Source organism: Somniosus microcephalus, chromosome 3, assembly GCF_052327205.1.
Source record: "Somniosus microcephalus isolate GS21.2 chromosome 3, FLI_Smic_1.0, whole genome shotgun sequence".
Classification (NCBI taxonomy): domain Eukaryota; kingdom Metazoa; phylum Chordata; class Chondrichthyes; order Squaliformes; family Somniosidae; genus Somniosus; species Somniosus microcephalus.
Genome location: NC_140989.1, coordinates 296,400,133 through 296,419,338, shown reverse-complemented (window position 1 = coordinate 296,419,338; position 19,206 = coordinate 296,400,133). Strand labels below are relative to the sequence as shown.

At 47.9% G+C, this 19,206-nt stretch overlaps 1 protein-coding gene across 5 annotated transcripts in view; it reads left to right on the top strand.

Annotated features, from left to right (window-relative positions):
- The window catches only part of efcab14 (EF-hand calcium binding domain 14), a 129,586-nt gene that overhangs the window by 12,284 nt on the left and 98,096 nt on the right, over positions 1 to 19,206 (top strand). For all 5 annotated transcript variants that reach the window (XM_085982789.1, XM_085982790.1, XM_085982786.1 and 2 more), the window contains exon 3: positions 9,191 to 9,336. In XM_085982789.1, coding sequence (XP_085838915.1) covers positions 9,191 to 9,336 — 146 coding nt within the window. The remainder of the gene's footprint in view (positions 1 to 9,190; positions 9,337 to 19,206) is intronic.

Here is a 19,206-nt window from a genome sequence, read left to right as displayed (position 1 = left end):
TCCATTGCATTCCCTTCATCGAAAAATTCAAATAGATTAGTCAAACTCGATCTTCCTTTTACAAACCTGTGTTGGCTCTCCTTAATTAGCTGAAACATAGAAGATAGGCGCAGGAGTAGGCCATTTGGCCCCTCGAGCCTGCTCCGCCATTCAATGCGATCATGGCTGATCATCCAAATTCAGTACCCTGTCCCTGCTTTCTCCCCATATCCCTTGATCCCCTTAGCCTTAAAAATATATCTAACTATTTCTTGAATATATTTAATGAATTGGCCTCAACTGTCTTCTGTGGTAGGGAATTCCACAGGTTCACCACTCTCTGGGTGAAGAAATTCCTCCTCATCTCAGTCCTAAATGGCTTACCCCTTATCCTTATGTAAAAAGTCACACAACACCAGGTTATAGTCCAACAGCTTTATTTGAAATCACAAGCTTTCGGAGCGCTGCTCCTTCTTCAGGTGAAGTGGAGAAATGCATAAAGACACAGCTTATATAGTCAGAGAATCATGTCAGATGTTTACAGGTAACCTTTCCAACTGCCATTAATCACACCTTGGCAGAGAGATAATCACAGCAGTCAAAGGTGTGAATGGTGTCCAAACAGGTCAGTCAGGGAAACATTACATCAAAGAACAATGAGGTGGGGTCACAAGGGGTCAAATATTGCAGATGCTGGGGTCTGTATGAAAAACAAAAAAACAGACAAAAAACATTTTTTTTGGCTGGAAATCACAGCAGGTCCGGCCGCATCCGTGTAGAGAGAACAAGCCAATGTCGACTCGAGTCTGGATGACCCTGCATCAGGTGGGGTTACATGTAGCGTGACATGAACCCAAGATCTCTGTTGAGGCCGTCCTCATGGGTGCGGAACTTGGCTATCAGTTTCTGCTCGACGATTTTGCGTTGTCGTGTGTCTCGAAGGCCACCTTGGAGAATGCTTACCCGAAGATCGGAGGCTGAATGTCCTCGACTGCTGAAGTGTTCCCCGACTGGGAGGGAACACTCCTGCCTGGTGATTGTTGCGCGGTGTCCGTTCATCCGTTGTCGCAGTGTCTGCATGGTCTCGCCGATGTACCATGCTCCGGGGCATCCTTTCCTGCAACGTATGAGGTAGACAACGTTGGCCGAGTCACATGAGTATGTACCATGTACCTGGTGGGTGGTGTCCTCACGTGTGATGATGATATCTGTGTTGATGATCTGGCATGTCTTGCAGAGGTTGCTGTGGCAGGGTTGTGTGGTGTCGTGGTCGCTGTTCTCCTGAAAGCTGGGTAATTTGCTGTGAACGATGGTCTGTTTGAGGTTAGGCGGCTGTTTGAAAGCGAGTAGTGGAGGCGTGGGGATGGCCTTAGCGAGGTGTTCGTCGTCATCGATGACATGTTGAAGGCTGCGAAGAACATGGCGTAGTTTCTCCGCTTCGGGGAAGTACTGGACGACGAAGGGTACTCTGTTGGTTGTGTCCCGTGTTTGTCTTCTGAGGAGGTCTATGCGATTTTTCGCTGTGGCCCGTCGGAACTGTCGATCGATGAGTCGAGCGTCATATCCCGTTCTTACAAGGGCGTCTTTCAGTGTCTGTAGGTGTCCATTGCGTTCCTCCTCGTCTGAGCAGATCCTGTGTATTTGCAGGGCTTGTCCATAGGGGATGGCTTCTTTAACGTGGTTAGGGTGGAAGCTGGAGAAGTGAAGCATCGTGAGGTTGTCCGTGGGCTTGCGGTAGAGTGAAGTGCTGAGGTGTCCGTCTTTGATGGAGATTCGTGTGTCCAGGAATGAGATTGATTCTGAGGAGTAGTCCATGGTGAGTTTGATGGTGGGATGGAACTTGTTGTTGATATCGTGTAGTCTTTTCAGTGATTCTTCGCCGTGGGTCCATAGGAAGAAAATGTCGTCGATGTATCTGGTGTATAGCGTTGGTTGGAGATCCTGTGCAGCGAAGAAGTCTTGCTCGAACTTGTGCATGAAGATGTTTGCGTATTGGGGTGCGAATTTGGTCCCCATGGCTGTTCCGTGTGTTTGGGTAAAGAACTGGTTGTCGAAGGTGAAGACATTGTGGTCAAGGATGAAGCGGATGAGTTGTAGGATGGCGTCTGGAGATTGGCTGTTGTTGGTGTTGAGTACTGAGGCTGTCGCAGCGATGCCGTCATCGTGGGGGATACTGGTGTAGAGTGCCGAGACGTCTTCCACAAATCCCAAGATGTCAGCAGCGAACCCAATGAGACAATCAATGATCCGGAACAGCAAACAGAGGGATCCGCAGTGCAGCAACCGAAGAAGAAAGAGTCAAATTGGACCCCTCCGGAGGGTCGCTGCCCTAAGCTTGACATGTATGCTCAAGCTGTCAGGAGATGCATCAATGCCAGATTCATCAGCCGCACTCACAAGACAGTCCAGAATGTCACCCGAGCACAACGCAACGCCATCCACGCTCTCAAGACCAACCGCAACATCGTCATCAAACCAGCAGACAAAGGAGGTGCCATCGTCATACAGAACAGAACGGACTATTGCAAAGAAGTATACCGACAACTGGACAACCAGGAACACTACAGACAGTTACCCGCAGATCCGACCAAAGAACACACCCGCCAACTCAACAGACTGATCAAAACCTTCGACCCAGACCTTCAAAGCATCCTACATGCTCTCATCCCACGTACCCCCCGCGTGGGAGACTTCTACTGCCTCCCAAAGATACACAAAGCCAACACACCTGGACGTCCTATCGCATCAGGCAACGGAACCCTGTGTGAGAACCTCTCTGGATATGTCGAGGGCATCCTGAAACCCATTGTACAGGGAACCCCCAGCTTCTGTCGCGACACTACAGACTTCTTACAGAAGCTCAGCACCCACGGACCAGTTGAACCAGGAACACTCCTCGCCACGATGGACGTCTCGGCACTCTACACCAGTATCCCCCACGATGACGGCATCGCTGCGACAGCCTCAGTACTCAACACCAACAACAGCCAATCTCCAGACGCCATCCTACAACTCATCCGCTTCATCCTTGACCACAATGTCTTCACCTTCGACAACCAGTTCTTTACCCAAACACACGGAACAGCCATGGGGACCAAATTCGCACCCCAATACGCAAACATCTTCATGCACAAGTTCGAGCAAGACTTCTTCGCTGCACAGGATCTCCAACCAACGCTATACACCAGATACATCGACGACATTTTCTTCCTATGGACCCACGGCGAAGAATCACTGAAAAGACTACACGATAACATCAACAAGTTCCATCCCACCATCAAACTCACCATGGACTACTCCTCAGAATCAATCTCATTCCTGGACACACGAATCTCCATCAAAGACGGACACCTCAGCACTTCACTCTACCGCAAGCCCACGGACAACCTCACGATGCTTCACTTCTCCAGCTTCCACCCTAACCACGTTAAAGAAGCCATCCCCTATGGACAAGCCCTGCGAATACACAGGATCTGCTCAGACGAGGATGAACGCAATGGACACCTACAGACACTGAAAGACGCCCTTGTAAGAACGGGATATGACGCTCGACTCGTCGATCGACAGTTCCGACGGGCCACAGCGAAAAATCGCATAGACCTCCTCAGAAGACAAACACGGGACACAACCAACAGAGTACCCTTCGTCGTCCAGTACTTCCCCGGAGCGGAGAAACTACGCCATGTTCTTCACAGCCTTCAACATGTCATCGATGACGACGAACACCTCGCCAAGGCCATCCCCACGCCTCCACTACTCGCTTTCAAACAGCCGCCTAACCTCAAACAGACCATCGTTCGCAGCAAATTACCCAGCTTTCAGGAGAACAGCGACCACGACACCACACAACCCTGCCACAGCAACCTCTGCAAGACATGCCAGATCATCAACACAGATACCATCATCACACGTGAGGACACCACCCACCAGGTACATGGTACATACTCATGTGACTCGGCCAACGTTGTCTACCTCATACGTTGCAGGAAAGGATGCCCCGGAGCATGGTACATCGGCGAGACCATGCAGACACTGCGACAACGGATGAACGGACACCGCACAACAATCACCAGGCAGGAGTGTTCCCTCCCAGTCGGGGAACACTTCAGCAGTCAAGGACATTCAGCCTCCGATCTTCGGGTAAGCATTCTCCAAGGTGGCCTTCGAGACACACGACAACGCAAAATCGTCGAGCAGAAACTGATAGCCAAGTTCCGCACCCATGAGGACGGCCTCAACCGAGATCTTGGGTTCATGTCACGCTACATGTAACCCCACCTGATGCAGGGTCATCCAGACTCAAGTCGACATTGGCTTGTTCTCTCTACACGGATGCGGCCGGACCTGCTGTGATTTCCAGCCAAAAAAAAAAAAAAAAATGTGTTTTGTCTTTTTTTGTTTTTCATACAGACCCCAGCATCTGCAATATTTGACCCCTTGTGACCCCACCTCATTGTTCTTTGATGTAATGTTTCCCTGACTGACCTGTTTGGACACCATTCACACCTTTGACTGCTGTGATTATCTCTCTGCCGAGGTGTGATTAATGGCAGTTGGAAAGGTTACCTGTAAACATCTGACATGATTCTCTGACTATATAAGCTGTGTCTTTATGCATTTCTCCACTTCACCTGAAGAAGGAGCAGCGCTCCGAAAGCTTGTGATTTCAAATAAAGCTGTTGGACTATAACCTGGTGTTGTGTGACTTTTTACATTTGTCCACCCCAGTCCAACTCCGGCATCTCCACACCATGGCCCCTTATCCTTAGACTATGACCCCTGGTTCTGGACTCCCCCACCATCGGGAACAGCCTTCCTGCATCTAGCCTGTCTAGTCCTGTTAGAATTTTATAAGTTTCAATGAGATCCCCTCTCATTCTTCTAAACTCGAGCAAATATAAGCCTGATCAACCCAATCTCTCCTCATACGTCATTCCTGCCATCCCAGGTATCAGTCTGGTGAATCTTTGCTGCACTCCCTCCATGGCAAGAACATCCTTCCTCAGATAAGGCGACCAAAACTGCACACAATACTCAAGGTGTGGTCTCACCAAGGCTCCTGTACTCAAATCCTCTCGCTATGAAGGCCAACATACCATTTGCCTTCTTAACCGCCTGCTGCACCTGCATGCTTACCTTCAGCGACTGGTGCACAAGGACACCCAGGTCTCGTTGCACTTCCCCTTTTCCCAATCTATTGCCGTTCAGATAATCTACCTTCCTGTTTTTGCCACCAAAGTGGATAACCTCACATTTATCCACATTATACTGCATCTGCCCAATCGCCCAACCTGTCCAAATCGTACTGGAGTTTCTCTGCATCCTCCTCACAGCACACACACCCACCCAGCTTTGTGTCGTCTGCAAACTTGGAGATATTACATCTAGTTCCCTCGTCTAGATCATTTATATATATTGTGAATAACTGGGGTCCTAGCACCGATCCTTGCGGTACCCCACTAGTCACTGCCTTCCACTCGGAAAAAGAGCTGTTTATTCCAACTCTTTGCTTCCTGTCTGCCAACCAGTTTTCTATCCAAGTCAGTACCTTACCACCAATCCCATGTGCTTTAGCTTTGCACGCTAGTCCCTTATGCGGGACCTTATCGAAAGCCTTCTGAAAGTCCAAATACACCACACCCACTGGTTCTCCCTTATCTATTCTACCAGTTACATCCTCAAAATTCCAGTAGATTAGTCGAGCATGATTTACCTTTTGTAAATCCATGTTGACTTTGTCCGATCCTGTCACTTTTCCAAGTGCTCTGCTATTACATCTTTTATAATGGACTCTAGCATTTTCCCCACTACCTGTAATTCCCCGTTTTTTTCTCTACCACCTTTTTTAAATAGTGGGGTTACATTAGCTACCCACCAATCCATGGGAACTGTTCCAGTCTATAGAATTTTGGAAGATGACCAGCAATGCATCTACTATTTCTAGGGCCACTTCCTTAAGTACCATAGGATATAGATTATCAGGCCCTGGGGATTTACCAGCCTTCAATCCTGTCAATTTCCCTAACACCATTTCCCTACAAATACTGATTTCTTTCAGTTCCTCCCTCTCATTAGACCCTATGTTCCCCGATATCTCTGGGAGTTTATTTGTGTCCTCCTTTGTGAAGACAGAACCAAAGTATGTATTTAATTGGTCTGTCATGTCTTTGTTCCCCATTATAAATTCCCCTGATTCTGACTGCAAGGGACCTACGCTTGACTTCGCCAATCTTTTTCTCTTCACATATCTATAGAAGCTTTTACAGTCAGTTTTTATGTTCCCTGAAAGCTTACTTTAATACTCTATTTTCCCCCTCTTAATTAATCCCTTTCTCCTCCTTTGCTGAATCCTAAACTGCTCCCAATCCTCAAGTTTGCTGCTTTTTCTGGCTAATTTATATGTCCTCTCCTTGGATCTTATGCTAGCCCTAATTTCCCTTGTTAGCCAATGTTGAGTCACCTTTTTTGTTTTATTTTTATGCCAAACAGGGATGAACAAATTCTGTAGTTCATCCACGTGATCTTTAAATGTTTGCCATTGCCTATTCACCGTCAACCCTTTAAGTAACGTTCCCCAATCCATCCTAGCCAACTCGCGCCTCATACCATCGTAGTTTCCTTTATTTAAATTCAGTACCCAAGTCTCTGAATCAACTACTTCACTCTCCATCTTTATGAAGAATTCTATCATATTATGGTCGCTCCTCTCCAAGGACCTCGCACAAGATTGCTAATTAATCCTTTCTCATTACATAATGCCCAGTCTAAGATGGCCTGATCTCTAGTTGGTTCCTTGACATATTGGTCCAGGAAACCATCCCGTATACACTCTAGGAATTCCTCTTCCACAGTATTGGTACTAATTTGGTTAGCCCAATATATATGTAGATTAAAGTCACCCATGATAACTGCTGTGCCCTTATTGCACGCATCTCTAATTTCCCGTTTAATGCCACCCCACAACCTCAGCATTACTGTTTGAGGGTCTGTATACAACTCCCACTAACGTTTTCTGCCCTTTGGTATTTCTCAGCTCTACCCATACAGATTCCACATCATCAGAGCTAATATCCTTCCTTACTATTGTTAATCTCCTCTTTAACCAGCAATGCTACCCCACCGCCTTTTCCTTTTTGTCTGTCCTTCCTGAATATTGAATACCCCTGGATGTTGAATCCCCAGCCTTACTCACCTTGGAGCCATGTCTCCACAATCCCAATTATATCCTATCCGTTTACATCCATTTGCGCAGCTAATTCATCTACCTTAATAATGCTCCTTGCATTAAGACACAAAGCCTTCAGGCTTGTTTTTTTTTTAACACTTTTAGACCTTTTAGAATTGTTTACTGTGACCCTGTTTGATTTACACCCTTGATTTCTCTGACTTCCACTTTTTTGCTTTTCTCCTTCCTGTCATTTGCTTCTATCCTTGCTTCCCTTTCCTCTGTTTCCCCGCACAGGTTCCCAACCCCCTCTCCAAACACCCATTAATTTTTTTCCTTGATTATTGTTTCTAAAACATTACTCACCACTGATGTTAAACTGGCCGGCCTGTAGTTACTAGGATTGTCCTTGCACCCTTTCTTGAACAATGGTGTCACATTTGCCACTTTCCAATCCTCAGGTACCTCCCCCAATTCTAGGGAAGATTGGAAAATTATGGCAAGCCCATCTGCTATCTCCTCCCCCAATTCCCTTTCATCTCCTCTGTCCAGCATTCTGCTGTCATTATTTTGCACATGTTGGATGAGTTCGAGGAGTATATTATTTACCTGGGATCTGATTCTCATCAGTGCTTCACTGTTTGAAGTCAGCAAATTTTATGCAGTTTCAACAAGATAGGCTTATTTAAGCTGGGTGAGCGCTGATTTAAAAAGACCTGGAGATTCATTTCTAATCAACTCCATTTTACTGTGGAAATTGAGTTGAATAAGCTTGATTAAATTAACCTGGCTATGTTACACTTATTGCATAATTTGGGTTTTGGGTATGAATACTAGATTTTGAGAGGTGGTGGAAACCAGTTTGATCAGATTATTTGGGCAAATGATTTGTCAGAGCATGACGTGTAGTGTATTTTTCTCCCTGTGATTGTTCTCCCCAAGAAGCATGTTTTTATAGAAAATTTTGGATAGCTGTGAAAATACGACTATTCCAGTTGAAACTGCTCCATTCATTGATCTCTGACACATGATTTATGACCCAAGCGCACTGTTCCTCTTTAAGTCTCTCCCGTGACCTGTGTGGCTGGCCAATGAAATGTGAACTGTAGGTGCCTCTGACAACTTTCTATTAGAAATTTCTATGGCCACATTTATAATGGAAACTGCCTATGTAAACTTATCATGTAATTACACCTCCACTTGTACTGCAGAGAAATTCTATGCTGCAACCAGCTCTGCAATAACGCATGAAATAACACAGGAAACTTGTCACAAGAAGTAATCCTAGCAGGAATGTCTTTGCTAAATTTTTGATGCTATTAGCAAGTATCAATTTTGGTGTAAGAAGTTCTGATTAAAGCATTTTTTTGTAATTGCCACTTATGGTACATTGTGCAATACAGATAGATCTGGTCCTTGTAGTTTTAAATACATATCACAGGCAAGTTATCATTTCAGTTTCTTTTACTTTTTAATGTTGATCAAGGTGTGGGAACTTTTAGTACGGAGGACTGCAACACTTTAATCAGCACTTCCATAGTTAGATGTAGAGGATAGCACAGTTACTCTCCCTGAAGAATATGTCTCCACTCCAAGCTCAGGAACAACCTCCCCTTCTGCACCAATGTTATGATTGTGACATTTTTCTATTTCCTACACAACCATCTCTGAATGAGATTGACAAATATTGCCAAATTAGCATTTTTATGGAATGACTCTAAGTCTCAATTTAGGTGCCACAAAAGAACTTGTAGTCAACAGACAGGAGATTTTCATCCTAATTATGTTCGATTTGAATCTATATCTGAGATGAAAGCCAGCATCTAACCCACTGCATCATCCAGTTTCCCCATTTTTAATTGGGATGACCTCAGTTGATGACTTTTTTCAAGGCAGATATGGAGTAAATCTTTTTAAAAATCAAACTTAAGAATTTGAACTGAGTTAAACAAGGACATTTTAATTGTTTTTATCTTGTACTCTCTATATAGTTTTGCATTTCTGCATGTTTTAGTCTTAAAACTGGAATTTGTTTTATCCTTGTAGTGGAATCTAGTCAAAAGGCCTCGTTTAGTGACATTCCAAAGCTAAGTGAAGACCTCCTTGCAGTCCAGAAGGACCTTATCAACATAGACACTGGAGACAGAGGGATTAGCAAAATATGGACCAACATCACAGAGCTGAATAAGCAAGTAAGCAAAGGAAGATCTTATTACTGAGCTAACAGTGTGCAGTATTTGCACAATGGAGAACTAACAGGCTGGCAGAATTTAAATATTGAACATTTATCATCAAATCATTTATTTTTCAGGTTACAAGAGCAATATTCAATTATACGGAAAAGCAAAATACTGCAGATGCTGGAAATCTGAAATAAAGCAGAAAATAGAGTTAATGTTTCTGGTCAATGACCTGATGCAAGGTCATTGACCTGAAACGTTAACTCTGTTTCTGTCTCCACAGATGCTGCCTGACCTGCTGAGTATTTCCAGCATTTTTTGTTTTTATTTCAATTATATGGAACTGTGTCCAATATGTTAGTCGCTAGCCACATGTGGCTAACTGGAAATCCAGATGTGGCTAATTGCTTTTCTGATTGGGGTCTATTACTCATTTGTTAAATTTCCATTGTTGAGCATGTACTCTCAATACTTGCCTGTTTGTTGGTGAAAAGCAGAGTGTGCGAGTGTTTTGATTGGTGCGAGTGTTTTACTTTCTTGGTTACTGAATGGTGGTAGATAGTAAGTAAATATACACACATGAACTACATTTATCTGTATTGTGTGAGTGTATGTAAGGCCTTTTCTACTAAAATTAGTGCTTGTGGCTAAAATGGTGTTTCCGTAGCCACACCAGTTGTGGCTAATCAATAATTCCTATTGGACAACACTGATGTAGAATAATTGAAAGCAAAATGTTTATACAGGTGCATTCAATATCTTGACATTTTTAAAATTATTTATTTAAAAACTTTACTAAAAACACTCATCTATTTGTGTTTAATTATGTAGAACATTTTTAGTTCCTAACCTTTTAAAATATCAGAAAGCAGACTATTTGATACAGGTTATCTTTTATTGAAGAGAACTGTAAATGTAGTCCTTTGCATCTGATAGCTAATGGTTTATGTCCCTATATCCTGATATAGTAGAAATTAAATAGAATGATGGTACTTAACCCATTCTTAATGTGCTAAATAGAATAGGGAAGTTGCTTCTGCTACTGTGCTGTCAGCTGTGTTATGAAATTCTGTGAAGTCACCAACAAGGCTGATTTCATAATCCATTACCATATCGGCCTACAGGGTGATGAGTGGTATGCATTTCAAGATGAGTATTAGAATTTTACCAAATGTATTGCAATTCTGTCGAATTTTGATGTGAAAGAAATGGAGTACTTACACACAGAATTTAAGGGCAGATGTGTTTGAAACGATTCGATCTTTTGGAGTCCTAACAGTCTAATGTTTGGGTTTCTTCAATCAACTTTCCAGTTACAGTTTAAATGCTTATAATACTGAAAGGACTATAGTGCTTTAGATTCAGTACTTTCTATTTAAAGGAATATATCAGAAAGCTGATTTGGTTTCAATGTTTGGTTTCAGTGTTCTCTGGCATTTTAAAGATTTTCTTCCATTCCTCAATTTAAAATTGGAAGTTTTCCAGTCTGTGATCTCCTGCAATGTATTAACAGTGCAGACACTTTCTCCTTTTCTAAGTGATTTTTAGGGCTTGATGGCTCAAAAATACAATAGGAAAATGTATTACTACAAACTTTGGGTTAAGTGGATATTTATATACTATTTAAAGAGTGGGTGGGTGTAAATGCACAAGAGGCCAGAATTGGGAACGGGATTAGGAGGGCGAGGCTATGAAGAGACTTGGTGCAGAATAGCTACGCAGAATTGTGAAATACGCCATTTGTGCTAGTCGATCGCTTGCTGCTGCTGACGGTAAATGGACATCCTCTGCTGTAGTATGCTTTCCCTACCAAAGCTGCAGACAGCAGTAAATAAATAGTTACAGATCACCACCTTAAGTGTCCTTTTGCAGCGCTGCACTGTCCTGAATGTACACTGCAGACTGTGTGGTTAAACTTCTCTGGCTTCTAAAGTGTGGCTTTCGTATGCAGCTAACTATGATTCTTACTGAAATGGCACTATTACTAAAGTACAGAGAATCCTGTTCTGGTTCTGCCCTCCCCAACTTTTTTTCCAACTCTTAGATTGTCCTTGTGAAGCTCATGCTGATGGCCCCGCTCTACCTTTTCCTTAGTGGCTCTGTTTAATCTTTCTGTTCTCTGGTTGTCGACCTATTCTAAGCCCCTCTCCTCGCCAGTGCTCTGTTCCTGCTGTCTGGTGTCCCAGTACACTCTAGCCCATTGTGCTCCATCATCTTCCAGCCCAAGCCCAACAGCAGCTCTCCCAGCTTTTTTAACTGATCAGGCCTTGTCACCCGCTGAGCACTTTTCATCAAGGCAATCCACTCGCTGCACCACCCTCCCACCTGTTCAATCTTGTTCCTGTAAAGTTTGGGGCTTGCTCCATTTTTCAGTTGTTCCCGAAGTCTATTGTATGTTGCCCAGCTTCAGCAAAAAGATTACTTGGCTCGGGCAAGTATAGCTGAGATGTGATGTGCTGTACTGAGGGGGATGTTGGTGACTGAGGAGGCAATAGATGTTGGGAAGCAAGGGGTAGAGGTAAATCTTGCAAGCCCGCAAAGGATCACAAGGGCACCATAGGGGGGGACACATTCTCATGTTAGGCAGGTGGGGGCAGTTTAAGGGAATAGGGCATATTATGAAAGATGGGGTGATATTAATGGGGAAGGTATAGGGATTAGGAAGTCCAGCAATATGGAGACAATACGTGACATTTTATATACTAATTGAGAATATGCTTCTTTGGGGTGACAAGGCACCAGAGGGGCACAGTGGGGTAGTAGAACAAGACATTCTCGGTGACAAGTAAAGGGTAATATTGGACAAGCAGATGGGGATGTTAAATGGCCAGTGGCCTGTGTTCTGTAGCCACAGCTAGACATTACAAATGTGGGTGAGAGCAAAGAGGAATATCATGGAGGTAAAGGTGACATTAATGGGAGTCAAGAGTTAATTCCCTAGCTAGCTTTTTTGCCCACTGTGACCCACTCCCAACAATCAAAATAAATTACACAGATGGCCCCAACCTCTTCCCCAGCATCCTCTTCAACACAGCTCACAGTAACAAAGAAATACAAATATTGATTTAAAAAATATTCCCATCGAGCCGCACCTTCAGCTCAATTTTTTTCTTGAATATTCCTGGTCCGTTGCCGACATCCCTATAATTAATAATACTTGCTCCTTTTGTTTCATCAACACATTTCATGCAGCCGTATTCTATTTCTTCCTTTTTATATATTTCCTTAATAAATTTTAATGCAATCCTTTTCAATTAAATCTCCAGTTCTTTTCCTACATTTTGGGGCAACCACATTCTATTTCTTTAATTCATAAATTTTATAGCAATTGTCTTGGAAATAAAGAGCTGCTGCTTTTTGTTTAATTTATCTATGCGTACTGGATTAAATACCCAGCCCTACTATCAAATTACCATTTTTTTTTCACCAAACCATTCCATTAAACAACTACTATATAGTAAACTAGCTGGAGTGCCCGGCGGTGCCGAGGGAATCAAGAACCCTGTGCCATGTTTATAAAACTGTTTGAGACTGTTGGGATTGAAGAACTCTTCCTAAGCACCCAGGAGAGTGGGACGGGGGCTGGGGGGAAAGAGAGTGGGACTGGGGGGGGGGGTGGGGGGAAAGAGAGTGGGACGAGGGGGGGTGGGGGGAAAGAGAGTGGGACGGGGGGGGGTGGGGGGAAAGAGAGTGGGGACGGGGGGGGGGGTGGGGGGAAAGAGAGTGGGACGGGGGGGGTGGGGGGAAAGAGAGTGGGACGGGGGGGGGGTGGGGGGAAAGAGTGGGACGAGGGGGGGGGGGTGGGGGGGAAAGAGTGGGACGGGGGTGGGTGGGGGGAAAGAGTGGGACGGAGGGGGGGTGTGGGGGGGGGGGAGAGAGAGAGAGAAAAATATCAAACCAAAAACACAGACATCCAGAAAACGAGAATTACGCCTTACTTATTGTCAGACACTAACACAATACAGAAACACACTCAGAACCAAAAGAGCAATATATTAAGAATACACTCGGCTCCATTGAGCAATCCATTGATTCCAATTGTTTCTGGGACAACTGGAATACATTACACAAAAAACAACACGACGAATTGGCCATTCAAATGGAGACGCATGGGAAAACCACTTTGAAAAATTATACCAGAAAAACACACGAAGGCCAGAGCAACACCAAATATGCAAAAAACTGGAAAAGCTCGAAATGGCCACAAAAGATAACCAAAACCCGCTAGACTCCATAATAACAGAAAAATAACTTTTGAAAAACTCAAGGACTGCGACCAGGAAAGCTTGCGGGGCAGACGGCATACTAAGCGAGATGATTAAACACACAGATGATAAAATGAAACTGGCTATCCTAAAACTCTTCAACTTGGTTCTGAGTGTCGGTTACTTCCCTGATATCTGGAACAAAGGACTCATAACGCCCATATACAAAAGTGGGGACAAAGTCGACCCAAATAACTATCGAGGCATCTGTGTAAACAGTAACCTGGAAAGGTATTCTGTAGTATCATAAACAAAAGACTTATAAACTTCCTTGAGGAGCACAATGTCTTGAGTAAAAGCCAAATTGGATTCCTGCCAAACTATAGAACATCAGATCATATCTTCACCCTACAGACCCTAATTGACAAACACGTTCATCAAAACAAAAGCAAAATCTACGCATGCTTATAGATTTCTAGAAGGCTTTCGATTCCATCTGCACGACGGTCTATTCCTCAAACTTATCGAAAGCGGGGTAGGGAAAAACATATGATGTAATTAAATCAATGTATACAAACAACAAATGTGCAGTTAAAATTGGAGACAAACAAACAAAATACTTCCACAGGGGCGGGGGGTGACGCAGGGCTCGCCAATCTCACGACACTCTTTAATATTTACATAATGAATTGGCAAAACTACTTGAACAATCTACAGCACCCGGCCTCACCCTATATGAATCCAAGGTTAAATTCCTCCTCTATGCAAATGACCTGGTTCTGCTGTCACCAACTAAGGAGGGTCTACAGCAGAACCTGGATCTGCTGGCGTCGTTCTGCCAGACCTGGGCCCTGACAAATCCCCAAAAAACCAAAGTCCTTGTGTTCCAGCAAAGATCCAGACATCAGGGACCCAAAATAAATTTCACACTAGGAACAACCAAAATTGAACAAACCACTAACTACACATACTTGGGCTTAAAAATCAGTTCTATGGGAAATTTTCATCTGGCTGTGAATGAACTGAAAGAGAAAGCAAGAAGGGCTTTCTATGCCATTAAAAAATCAATCCAAATAGAAATCCCAATTAGCATTTGGCTCAAAATTTTTAAATCAGTAATTGAACCAATTGCACTCGATGGCAGTGAGGTGTGGGGACCGCTAACACAACAAGAATTTGCAAAATGGGACAAACACCCAATTGAGATCCTACATGCAGAATTCTGTAAAAGTATCCTCCGGACTCAAAGAAAACCATAAACAATGCATGCAGGCAGAACTAGGCCAATATCCATTAATAATCACTATCCAAAAAAGAGCCACCAAATTTTGGAAACACCTAAAATGAGCAACCCCCACTGCTATCATTACGAAGCCCTGAAATGCCAAGAGAGGACCATAAAGAAGAATACCCTCAGTCAACTAGTCCTGGGACTCAGTGAAGTAACTACTAACAATAACCAGCCCCAGGACAGTGACAGCGTAACACAAAGAATTCGACCCAACACAATCGTCACTAAGCAAAAGGAAAAATATGTCATATTGGGCAGAAACAACAAAAACCCAAAGCAAACTCAATTGCGACTTGGCCCTAAACAGACAATACAACATGGCTGATTACCTGACCATGGTAAAGGATAGCAAACTGAGAAAAACCTTGACAATGTACAGACTTAGTGAACATAGCCTGGCGATCGAAAAAGGTAGACACAGGCAGACCCGGCTACCAAGAGAGGACAGGATATGCTCTCACTGTAGTCAGGGAGTGGTGGAGACAGAGATGCACTTCCTCACAGCTTGTAGAAAATATCAGGGCATAAGGGAGAATTTCTACCCAAAATTCACAAAAATATGCCCGGAATTCAGAAATTTGAATGACGACCAAAAACTCCCATACCTACTAGGGGAAGAGAGAAATTGTGTAACACTAGCGGCACACTATGTTACAGCTTGCCATAAACAGAGGGACAACCACTAAATATAAGAAGAGTATATACAAATTATATGAATGTATATTTATACACTCAGGGATATATCTGTTTATACACTGTATGGATAGATCTGTATTTTGTGTTCAACCATGAATGTTTTTCGATGCTTTGGCAACATAAGATGTACCTTGTCATCATGCCAATAAAGCGATTTGAATTGAATTGAATATTAAGTTTGGGTAGTACATCTTGTATGTGTGGGGCAATATTGCTGGGACCTCTTTTTGGATACTGTTAAGTGCTACAGTTGTTCCTCAGACAAATGCCAGACTTCTTTCGTAACCGTTTCTTCTTTACTCGGTCTTATCACAAGCCATTCATCACTTAACCTTCACTACTTTTATTTCATTGTAAGGTCTCAGCCGTGATAGTTGCTGTCTCATTCCCCTCGCCCCCCCCCCCTCTTCTTCTCCTCCCCCCCCCTTCCTTCTCCTCCCCCCCCTTCCTTCTCCTCCCCCCCCCCCTCCTTCTCCTCCCCCCGCCTTCCTTCTCCTCCCCCCCCCTTCCTTCTCCTCCCCCCCCCTTCCTTCTCCTCCCCCCCCCCTCCTTCTCCTCCCCCCCCCCTTCCTTCTCCTCCCCCCCCCCTTCCTTCTCCTCCCCCCCCCCTTCCTTCTCCTCCCCCCCCTTCCTTCTCCTCCCCCCCCTTCCTTCTCCTCCCCCCCCCCCTTCCTTCTCCTCCCCCCCCCCATCCTTCTCCTCCCCCCCCTTCCTTCTCCTCCCCCCCCTCCTTCTCCTCCCCCCCCTCCTTCTCCTCCCCCCCTCCTTCTCCTCCCCCCCCCCTGTCCTTCTCCTCCCCCCCCCCTTCTCTCCTTCCCCCCCCCTTCCTTCTCCTTCCCCCCCCCTCCTTCTCCTTCCACTCCACCCCCTTCCATCTCCTCCCCCCCCCTTCCTTCTCCTCCCCCCCCCTTCCTTCTCCTCCCCCCCCTTCCTTCTCCTCCCCCCCCCATCCTTCTCCTCCCCCCCTTCCTTCTCCTCCCCCCCTTCCTTCTCCTCCCCCCCTTCCTTCTCCTCCCCCCCTTCCTTCTCCTCCCCCCCCTTCCTTCCCCCCCCCTCTCCTCCCCCCCTTCCTTCTCCTCCCCCCCCTTCCTTCTCCTCCCCCCCCCTTCCTTCTCCTCCCCCCCTTCCTTCTCCTCCCCCCCCTTCCTCTCTCCTCCCTCCCCCCCTTCCTTCTCCTTCCCCCCCCCCCTTCCTTCTCCTTCCCCCCCCCCTTCCTTCTCCTTCCCCCCCCCTTCCTTCTCCATCCCCCCCCCCTCCTTCCTCCTTCCCCCCCCCTTCCTCTCCTTCCCCCCCCCTTCCTTCTCCTTCCCCCCTTCCTTCTCCTCCCCCCCTTCCTTCTCCTTCCACCCCCCCCTTCCTTCTCCTCCCCCCCCTTCCTTCTCCCCCCCCCCCTTCCTCTCCTCCCCCCCCTTCCTTCTCCTCCCCCCCCTTCCTTCTCCTCCCCCCCCTTCCTTCTCCTCCCCCTCCTCTCCCCCTCCCCCCCCCTTCCTTCCCCCCCCTTCCTTCTCCTCCTCCCCCCCTTCCTTCTCCTCCCCCCCCTTCCTTCTCCTCCCCCCCCCTTCTTCTCCTCCCCCCCCCTCCTTCTCCTCCCCCCCCCCTTCCATCTCCTCCCCACCCCCCCCTTCCTTCTCCCCCCCCCCTTCCTTCTCCTCCCCCCCCTTCCTCTCCTCCCCCCCCTTCCTTCTCCCCCCCCTATCCTTCTCCTCCCCCCCTTCCTTCTCCTCCCCCCTTCTTCTCCTCCCCCCCTCCCTTCTTCCTCCCCCCCCCTTCCCTTCTCCTCCCCCCCTTCCTTCTCCTCCCCCCCCTTCCTTCTCCTCCCCCCCTTCCTTCCTCTCCCCTTCCTTCTCCTCCCCCCCTTCCTTCTCCCTCCCCCATCCTTCTCCTCCCCCCTTCCTTCTCCTCCCCCCTTCCTTCTCCTCCCCCCCTTCCTTCTCCTCCCCCCCTTCCTTCTCCTCCCCCCTTCCTTCTCCTCCCCCCCCTTCCTTCTCCTCCCCCCTTCCTTCTCCTCCCCCCTTCTTCTCCTCCCCCCTTCCTTCTCCTCCCCCCCTTCCTTCTCTCCCCCCTCTTCTCCTCCCCCCCTTCCTTCTCCTCCCCCCTTCCTTCTCTCCCCCCTTCCTTCTCCTCCCCCCCCTTCCTTCTCCTCCCCCCCTTCCTTCTCCTCCCCCCCTTCCTTCTCCTCCCCCCCCTTCCTTCTCTCCCCCCTTCCTTCTCCTCCCCCCCTTCCTTCTCCTCCCCCCCTTCCTTCTCCTCCCCCCCTTCCTTCTCCTCCCCCCTTCCTTCTCCTCCCCCCTTCCTTCTCCTCCCCCCCTTCCTTCTCTCCCCCCCTTCCTTCTCTCCACTCCCTTCCCTTTCCCCCCCCTTCCTTCCTCCCCCCTTCCTTCCCTCCCCCCTTCCTTCTCCCCCCCCTTCCTTCCTCCCCCCCCCTTCCTTCTCCCCCCCCTTCCTTCTCTCCCCCCCCTTCCTCTCCCCCCCTTCCTTCTCCCCCCCTTCCTTCTCCCCCCTTCCTTCTCCCCCCTCCTTCTCCCCCCTTCCTTCTCCCCCCCTTCCTTCTCCCCCCCTTCCTTCTCCCCCCTTCCTTCTCCCCCCCTTCCTTCTCTCCCCCTCCTCTCCCCCCTTCCTCTCCCCCCCCTTCCTTCTCCTCCCCCCTTCCTTCTCCTCCCCTTCCTTCTCCTCCCCCCCTTCCTTCTCCTCCCCCCTCTTCCTTCTCCTCCCCCCCTCTTCTTCTCCTCCCCCCCTCTTCCTTCTCCTCCCCCTCTTCCTTCTTCTCCCCCTCTTCTCCTCCCCCTCTTCTCCTCCCCCCTCTTCTCCTCCCCCTCTTCCTCCTCCTCCCCCTCTTCCTTCTCCCCCCCCCTCTCCTTCTCCTCCCCCCTCTTCCTTCTCCTCCCCCCCCTCTCCTTCTCCTCCCCCCCTCTTCCTTCTCCTCCCCCCTCTTCCTTCTCCTCCCCCTCTTCCTTCTCCTCCCCCTCTTCCTTCTCCTCCCCCCTCTTCCTTCTCCTCCCCCCTCTTCCTTCTCCTCCCCCCTCTTCCTCTCCTCCCCCCTCTTCCTTCTCCTCCCCCTCTGCCTTCTCCTCCCCCCCTCTGCCTTCTCCTCCCCCCCCCCTGCCTTCTCCTCCCCCCCCCCTGCCTTCTCCTCCCCCCCCGCCTTCTCCTCCCCCCCCCCGCCTTCTCCTCCCCCCCCCGCCTTCTCCTCCCCCCCACCCCGCCTTCTCCTCCCCCCCCCCGCCTTCTCCTCCCCCCCCTCTTCCTTCTCCTCCCCCCCTCTTCCTTCTCCTCCCCCCTTCCTTCTCCTCCCCCCCCTTCCTTCTCCTCCCCCTCTTCCTTCTCCTCCCCCCTCTTCCTTCTCTCCCCTCTTCCTTCTCCTCCCCCTCTCCTTCTCCTCCCCCCCCCTGCTTCTCCTCCCCCCCCCTGCCTTCTCCTCCCCCTGCCTTCTCCTCCCCCCCCCCTGCCTTCTCCTCCCCCCACCGCCTTCTCTCCTCCCCCCCCCGCCTTCTCCTCCCCCCCCCCGCCTTCTCCTCCCCCCTCTGCCTTCTCCTCCCCCCTCTTCCTTCTCCTCCCCCCCCTCCTTCTCTCCCCCCCCTTCCTTCTCCTCCCCCCTCTTCCTTCTCCTCCCCCCCCTGCCTTCTCCTCCCCCCCGTCCCTTCTCCTCCCCCCCCTGCCTTCTCCTCCCCCCCCCCTGCCTTCTCCTCCCCC